Raw genomic sequence first — 8,482 nt, 5'->3', positions numbered from 1 at the left:
ATCTGTATTTCCTCCTACCTATGACTTGACCTCTTTCAAGAGGAGGGTAGCAAGACACTTTCCACCCTAAATTGACCTCTGTTTTGACCACTTCACTTTTCCTTTTGTGGGAGCAGTGATTAGCGGGCTTTTTTCTACACTTTCATTTTATTGTCATTGAGCTGCTTCCTTAGCTATAAGAAAATACTTGTATATGAATATTTAAGTCACGGAAAGGTTTGCTTTGAAGGTTCCCCTCAGCAGACGCAATTAAGAATTTAAACATGTGCATGGTAATGAGAGGACGTATCAAATTTCATATAATCTGTTTATTAAAATGATATATGTACTAAAAAATACATGCATAATAATATTTAACGATTACCCACCGTATTATGATGGCTAACGATTTCAGACTATGATAATGTGTTTAACGATTACAGAAAATACAAGACTTCAGAGTTAATTCAAAATTAAATTCATATTTCTTCATGCTTGAAAGTTTGAACAGAACAGTCAAAGACTTCATTTTTAGTGAGCTCGGTAAAGAATTCTACACCTCAGACCAAAACACAACACTGAATTGCTAAAGTGTTGTTCTAGTATATGGAAAACATAATAAGTTTAGTTGGTTACTCGTTGTGTTGTGCATATGATCTTGTTTCTTGAAAATGTCATAACCGTTTTTAAAACAAATGAATAATTAGTGACAAAAAATATGAATATATGAAACTTTTAACATAGTATGATGCAAAATTAACATAGGATCAGATCTGAGTTTATGACGGATTCGATACAGCATACCACATAGTTTGGCTAAGCTAATACAGACGTTCGAGATATGGAGCTTCTAGTTCATGTATTCGTTAACCACAACACCTAATTTGTTTGTATATTGTACACGATTTATTGATTCTTCTCATATATATATATATATATATATATATATATATATATATATATATATATATATATATATATATATATATATATATATATATATATATATATACAGGAACAATAATATGCACTATGGACCTATTTTGAAATAACACGATGTATTTTTGTTACATTTTGCTTTAACCTATGATCTTTTATCCATTTATTTACATTATTAAGTTCTTGTGAAAGGTTTGTGTGAAAAGTCTCGAGGTTTTTATATGACTACGAAATTTGTGTCATCAGCAAATATGGTAAAGACATCTTTATTGCTTGCATTAACAATATCATTAATGTAGATAAAAAAAAAACGACCTAAACTTGATCCTTGAAGAACACCGTGCTCGATCGTCTTACGTTTTGAATGCTGATCTTTACAATACAAACTTACAAAGATTGCTGACGGTTAGTTAAATAGCTTTTCAACAAGTCGTGAGGAACAGCTCTTGCACCAGTCTTCTTCAGTAATGTAAAATCTGGTGATCTAATGAATCAAAAGATGTACATGTATATAAAAACACCCCTGCAGCATAAAATTTCTTATCTAAACTGGTATAAACAGTATTAACAAAATGCATAAGGGCAGATTTTGTTGACCTATTTTTCCTAAAAAGATACTGAGTCAGATAATAAGTTGTTACTTTCCAGAAAATTACAGGGACGACATGAGATTGCTTTTTCAAAAAGTTTACTAAATGATGGTAAAATGGAAATCAATATATAATTATATATAACATTTTTAGAGCCTGATTTATGAATGGGAAAACACCACAGGGAAAAGGCAAGTTGATTATGTGCACAAGATTTCCAGAAATATAATCACAAGTTTGCTATAGAAGAGATACTGGAATATCATCATAGCCAGCTGCATTTGACTTTAAAGAATTGATGCACGTTTTAATTTATGACTGATTGCAGAGCTGTAAATATAATGAAAAATTAGGAGAATTATCAAGATAATTTTCAAAACTTGTACCCAAGCCATGTGCAACTGAGTCTACAATATTAAAAAAAAAAGATCATTAAGTGCATTAACTTAACAGTCATACGATTTGGAGTTTTCCTGATGTCTCTAGCATTATCTTGATTATCCTTAAATTGATTTTTCTCAGTAATTGTTTTTAGCAAAGCGTAAAAGAGAAGTTATAGTGTTTCGGTATGTCTTATATAAGTTTATGGCCATTTACAAGCTAACCTTTCAAGTCGATGTTCTTCTCTTTAATGCTGCTGAGCAAACCCGGCGTTAGGAATGAACCTCATCCTGATCTTTTTGAGGTCTTGCAATACTCTTTAGGAAATTTGAGTTGAAATAACTCGTCATATCTATTTAGGGACATATGATATGCAGTACTAGGAAAATCAGAAGCAAACACCTCCTCTCAATTTAGCTGCGACAAACCATCAACAAAGCACCGAATATTCTCGGGCATAAACATCCTTCTGAAAACATGCTTCGGAGACTGTTCCGAGCCACTATGTTTGCGAAACTATGATACCGTTGGAAAATGCTCTGTAATGTTAGTGTGAATTATGAAGTTATTGATATTTGATTCGGCTTGATTCAACCAAATGTGGTCAATGACCGAGGCAGTACCACGTGATACCCTGGTGGGCCTGGTGTGTGTATTTGTATTTGTACTTGTAGTATACAGGTCCTGGGCTCCAGCTCGGAGAGTTCTGTCTCCAAATCTATAAGTGTCCAACTTTTCCATCATATTATGAACACCGCACAGTGCACATTCCTGGATGGAAAACTGTTCTTTGTCTTTCAAACAAGCCCATTTTCTCAATTCAGTGCTGTGTCCAGTTAGTTACCTTCTCCCTTCCATTTTGAGTGTGTGTGTGTGTGTGTGTGTGTAATTCACCTCTTGGTCTGCTGCGGGTCTCTCTCGAGACAGCCAGCCGTTCCCCTACGGAAGAGCACAGAGCTCGTAGTACCGATCTTTGTGTAGGACTGAGACCACTCACACACAACACACTGCGACAACGAGGTCACAACTCCTTGCCTGACGTCGCGTACCTACTCACTGCTAGGTGAACAGGGGCTACACGTGAAAGAAGATAAACCCAACTTATCTTCACCCGGCCGGGGAATCGAACCCTGGTCTTTCTGGTTGTGAGCCAGACGCTCTACCCCTGAGCTACCGGGCCGTGTGTGTGTGTGTGTGTGTGTGATTCATCATAGTCTGATCACGTTCTAGACCAGTGATCGCTAATTAGTACCCTCAACTGAGCTTGGAGCTCACAAGTGGTCTTTATATACGACCGAAACCTCACTTTTAAGCCCACCATGAGAGGTGGAACACGACCACCGACTGACTCCCAGTACCCATTCACTTCTGGGTGGTCAGGGAACACGAAACTGTCCATCTGTCTCCACTCTACAACGGGAATTAAACACGGGACCTTTCAGTCGTGAGGTGGGAGAGAGAGAGAGCATGATTGTGTTAACGTGCGCGCATGCGAGCGTGCATGCCTACATAAGTGTGTATTATTGCCGTAGATGCGGGACGCCATCTGGCACATATGATCTTAGGCTCACTGCTTCCTACCCATTTGTGTGTGTGTGTGTTCATCATGCCCCACCAAGAAACCATCCCGGCTTTCTTGGTGGGGAATGATGGTCGGTCCCAGCCCGTTGTGAAGCAGACAAGTGTTTATAATGGTACCATCTTGCTTGGCTCATGCTCACCTTTGCCTGAACACAAGCTTAACACCAAGAGATACAAATTATGGTATTTGAAATTCCAACAACTTGTGTTCACGCAGGGGTGCTGGGCTGGATGGTGTGAGTATGAGCGGCCTAACTCTCAATATCTACGGTTCTCGTGTGTGAATTGGGGGGGCGATATTCAGAACATAAAAGATGACTATCAGTGATGTATATTATCATTATTGACATATATACCTGGTACTACATGACAGAGTATGTTCTTGGATCGATATCAGCAGGAAAGGGATTTGTTGTAAAGTAAGTAAAAAGGCCTATACCAACTGCTACTAAAATTCCAAAGTTTACATTCAAAATAATCTTAACTCGAGGGTTTTCCTCTAAAGAGTTCATAACTTCTTGATGCTCTTCTTCCATACTTCTGGTGCTCTGTTGAGAGAGATCCAGACCACACAGCCACATACATGAGGTTTTGCCTTTCCTGAGCCAGTATACAAATTGCGTCTCCGTCTTGATCTCTGTAAAAAAAATAATAGTAAAATTATACATATGAACAGGGTTGCGGATATCGTCAACTTATTAACTTGTTTTCCCATAAGATTAAAAGTTGGACGGGCATATGGTTCCAGGTCATTTGCCGATGTGTAAAACTGCTGATATTCAGGACAGTTATATACAATTGTGTAATTTTACCCATACAGTAAAATACTTATAACTCGGCATTCTATAATTTGGAACTTAATGTAATTCGACAAGGGAAAAAAGTTATTCAAAAATTCAATTTCGAATTTAAAAAAAAAAAAAAAAAAAACGGAAAAAATCATGTATATCGGCATTTCGTCGAGTTGTAAGCTTTAATAGGTATGGCGAGCCTGAACTTGCTTTGTTTCAACATGCACTGTATACACGTCTGGATCAAGTGACCTGACCTACTCTCCTGCTTTCTAATTCGTATCGGCATGCTGTAGAGTTGTAGCCACATCTCGCACACCGGGTTCAGTAAGCGATTTAACCTATTTATGATTATTATTTTTTATATCATTCATTGTCATTCATATATATATAACTACATAGGTGTCGAAGTTGTATTTTACCACTGTAAGATCTTAGAAATCATAACTTTGTACGCTAACTGCATTTACACACAAAATAGCCGATATCTCGAAAGTGCATTTTTTGTACTAATAACTCCATTAGTTGTGAAGATAATAAAGAAACTCAAACATCTGCTGAAAGACGAGTGGATGGTGAAAAAAATGTCCGTCAGTTTTTTTTTATAAACAGAAAAACACTGCTGATATGATTTACTGAAGGTAATAAAAGGGGTAGAATTATGGGACACATCAAATGGTGATTTTGGTATTTGTTTTGCGTAGGAACAGTGACACATATTAAAAATTTGAACGGACAATTTTTAACTAGTGGTGCCATGAGTAAAACTACCGAATATCGTACATATTGGGCGAACATGTTGGCCCTCATTAACGTTTTTAGCTCTGCTTTTATTACAGGTAATACATTTCGCTTGTAACTTTTTTTCGTACAGAATCACGAAAGCTATTATGGTGATACATGCAGATCTTATTGCATTTACCTAAGTCTTCAAAGAAAAAAATACCTTAAAACAATTTAGATAAAATTTATGTACCCTCCACTAATACTAGGCGGCGACTCCCCTTAACACAACTAAGCACAGCATGAGAGAGAGAGAGAGAGAGAGAGAGAGAGAGAGAGAGAGAGAGAGAGAGAGAGAGAGAGAGAGAGAGAGAGACGCCAGTCCTCATCGACGGACCGACTCGGTCGGCTAGATTTCGATCGCCGATAGAGTCGGTCTGTAGGCATCCTGCTACGGGCCGCCGATAGGCTTACCCCGTGCTCCCCCGCGCAGGGAGGGAGCATTTTTGCACTCCTAATGGGCCGTCTTAGGACAAGGGCCCGTTTCCCCTAATGATACTAGGGGATAAATCTTTGAGGAGAGGAGAGAGAGAGAGAGAGAGAGAGAGAGAGAGAGAGAGAGAGAGAGAGAGAGAGAGAGAGAGAGAATCGCTCCAGAGCTTGGTAAACAATTACTCAAATATGTAACCTTACCTGCTGAAGGAGCTGCAGGATTTGTTTCGGGTGTCAAAGAGTGTAAGGCAATCTCGACGGCTTTTTCATCCTCTCTTTCTTTTTTATTGAATCTGGTAGAGTAAGTAGTTCTTATTACCTGAAAATATAACGAATTTTTTATCACTTATGAATATTGGAACGTATATACGATGCAAGTTTATGAAGTTCATACAAATGGAATTACATGTTAAACTAACCAAACATATTATGATGGCGGTTAACTTCCTTTCAGATGGACGTTTAATTATGCAGAATACGTACGCTAAACAAACAAAAACTAAATGCAGACGTCTAATGCACTGACCTATTGTGCTTTGTTTTTACAGAAAAAAACGAAGTGCCATGTATTGGTTTGACTAACGACAAATATTCACACATTTTTTTAATGTTAGGGATTTTAAAATCTGATTTTCGAGACATTTCAAAGATACAAACAAATTTCTTACCCTAAAGCTCTCTGAAGGTTTAGTCAGAAGAGAAACCAACACTCCTGTCAGACATGTTATCCAGAAAAGTATCATGGCAAAGTACATAAAATTAAATCTGATCAAGAGTGGTCGATATTCGTGCTGGTTGCATGCTGGGGGAGGATGAGAGAAGTCCAGCGCCATGCGTATGACTCCAACTAGGAGGCCCACTGTAAGAGCCCAGAATGCTCCTTTCTCATTCATGCGTTTCCACAAGACTGCCATTAAGTAGACGGCAGCTATTGGAGGAGCAAGGTAGGCGCCAACTTTCTGTATATATATAAAGAGCTGCCCGCCCTGAACCTTTTCAATAATTGGGACCCAAGCCACTGACAGGGCGATGAGGACCACGACGAAAAGTTTTCCAACAATCAGCAGCTCCCGGGTTTGAGCTCTAGGACGCAGATGACGCCACAAATCAAGAGTGAACATAGTGGAAGCAGAATTAAAGATAGAAGTGAGGTCACTCAACAGTGCTGCCAACATGACTGCTAGCATCAAGCCTTTGAACCCAGCTGGCATGATCCCAACCACGAGGCGAGGGTAAGCTGAATTATAGCAGGATGACCTCGACCCACATGCTCGTAGACATTCTTCTGGCAAAACACAAGCAACGTCATCTGGGAAGAGGGCACGGGAGATCATGCCAGGAAGAATGATGATGAAGAAGGGCAGTATCTTGAGATAGGAGGCAAACACCGTAGCACCCTTGGCATGAGACAATGACTTTGCTGCCAGTGCTCGCTGGATCATCATCTGAAATAAAATTTATTGATAATTTCAGTTTTTTTTAAGGAATAGCCTCATTCATAACTGAGAAGGAAATTTAATCCAAGATAGATACCAAAGAAATTCATACTAAGAGTCCATGATATAACGAGGTGTTATTTCAATGAAATTAATAAGTTTGGGACTGGAGAAAATCTTAATACTTAATATACGCCAATTGGAAAAAAAAAACTTATAAAGAAGTGACGAAAGGGCATTCCTGATCGAAGTGATGTCGCAGAGATTCTCCAAGTATGATACACTACTTCACACTGTGTCCTTGGCTTGAACAAGCATGTGCTATATAACAGCTGTCAAATGCACATGACTGTCCTTACTGTTACCATACTTAAACCGTGCAGACACACAAATCTTTACCAATAATTAATAATAAAAAAAAAAAAAATTATGATTCTGCTGACACGTACGCTCATCAGTCGACGTGGATAAAATCATTGAATGTTAAATGGTACGTTCACAATAATTCAGTTGGTGCAGCATGGATGCGCTGCATTTTTTTGCAGCACAGGAGGAAGCTCAAGGGCAAAACAAAAGAAAACAATAATGAAAAAAAGTCCGCTATTCGCTGCTCCCACAAAAAGCGTTCAGAGGAGTGACCAGAAGAGAGGTCAACTTCGGAAGGAGAGGTGTTCTGATACCCTTCTCTTGACAGAGTTCAAGGTGTAGGCAGGAGGAATTACAGATGAAGGAAGATTGTTCCAGAGCTTACCTGCGTGAGGGATGAAAGAGTGAAGATGCTGGTTAACTCGCGATTAAGGTATCTGGACAGTAAAGGGATGAGCTTGAGTAGAAAGTCGCGTGCGGCGAGGCCGCGGGAGGGGGGAGGCATGCAGTTAGCAAGTTCAGAAGAGCAGTCATCTTGAAAACATCGATACAAGATAGTAAGAGAGGCAACATGGCGGCGGAGTTTAAACCGTAAGCTGCGGGACCGTTTGCAGGAAAAGTCCCGCAGTGTGGCTTATACTTGGCTCAGAACGAGCATTTCAGATCGGTACTTTACCCATATCAACGGATTGGTATCATGAATGTGCAGACGACAATTATTATTTTTTTTCAATAGAACCGTGAATGTGATCGGTTATTTTAGTCATAAGATAAAGATGATAGCTAGACTTGACATGTATCTCTACTCGACGCTGGCTGATAATACCGGGCTCGTTTAAGCCTCTATGGCTAACGACAGCAAGCAAAGACAATTACGAGATCAACAAGGCAGTTAGATCTCCTTTGATGTAGCCGCCCTGCCAGGTGTTCTGGGATTCTTTGAAGTTGTATGTTTGTTTGTCTGTGTGTGTGTGTGTGTGTGTGTGTGTGTGTGTGTGTGTGTGTGTGTGTGTGTGTGTGTGTGTGTGTGCGAATTGAGATTCTCTCTCTCTCTCTCTCTCTCTCTCTCTCTCTCTCTCTCTCTCTCTCTCTCTCTCTCTCTCTCTCTATATTTTATAAACACACACACACACACACACACACACACACACACACACACACACACACACACACGGTCCGGTAGCTCAGTGGGTAGAGCGTCTTC

At 39.3% G+C, this 8,482-nt stretch overlaps 1 protein-coding gene across 1 annotated transcript in view; it reads right to left on the bottom strand.

The window, feature by feature from the left end:
• Nucleotides 1–735: 735 nt before the first annotated feature.
• The window catches only part of LOC126986883 (sodium/glucose cotransporter 5-like), a 141,619-nt gene continuing 133,872 nt past the window's right edge, over nt 736–8,482 (bottom strand). Inside the window, exons 8-10 of the mRNA XM_050843358.1 lie at nt 6,145–6,921; nt 5,678–5,795; nt 736–4,107 (exon numbers count right to left, since the gene is read on the bottom strand). Coding sequence (XP_050699315.1) covers nt 3,833–4,107; nt 5,678–5,795; nt 6,145–6,921 — 1,170 coding nt within the window. The 3' untranslated portion in view covers nt 736–3,832. The remainder of the gene's footprint in view (nt 4,108–5,677; nt 5,796–6,144; nt 6,922–8,482) is intronic.

This window comes from Eriocheir sinensis, chromosome 6 (genome assembly GCF_024679095.1).
Source record: "Eriocheir sinensis breed Jianghai 21 chromosome 6, ASM2467909v1, whole genome shotgun sequence".
Taxonomy (NCBI): domain Eukaryota; kingdom Metazoa; phylum Arthropoda; class Malacostraca; order Decapoda; family Varunidae; genus Eriocheir; species Eriocheir sinensis.
Note: the sequence above shows the minus strand (reverse complement) of the source record. Positions and strands in the feature narration are given on the sequence as shown.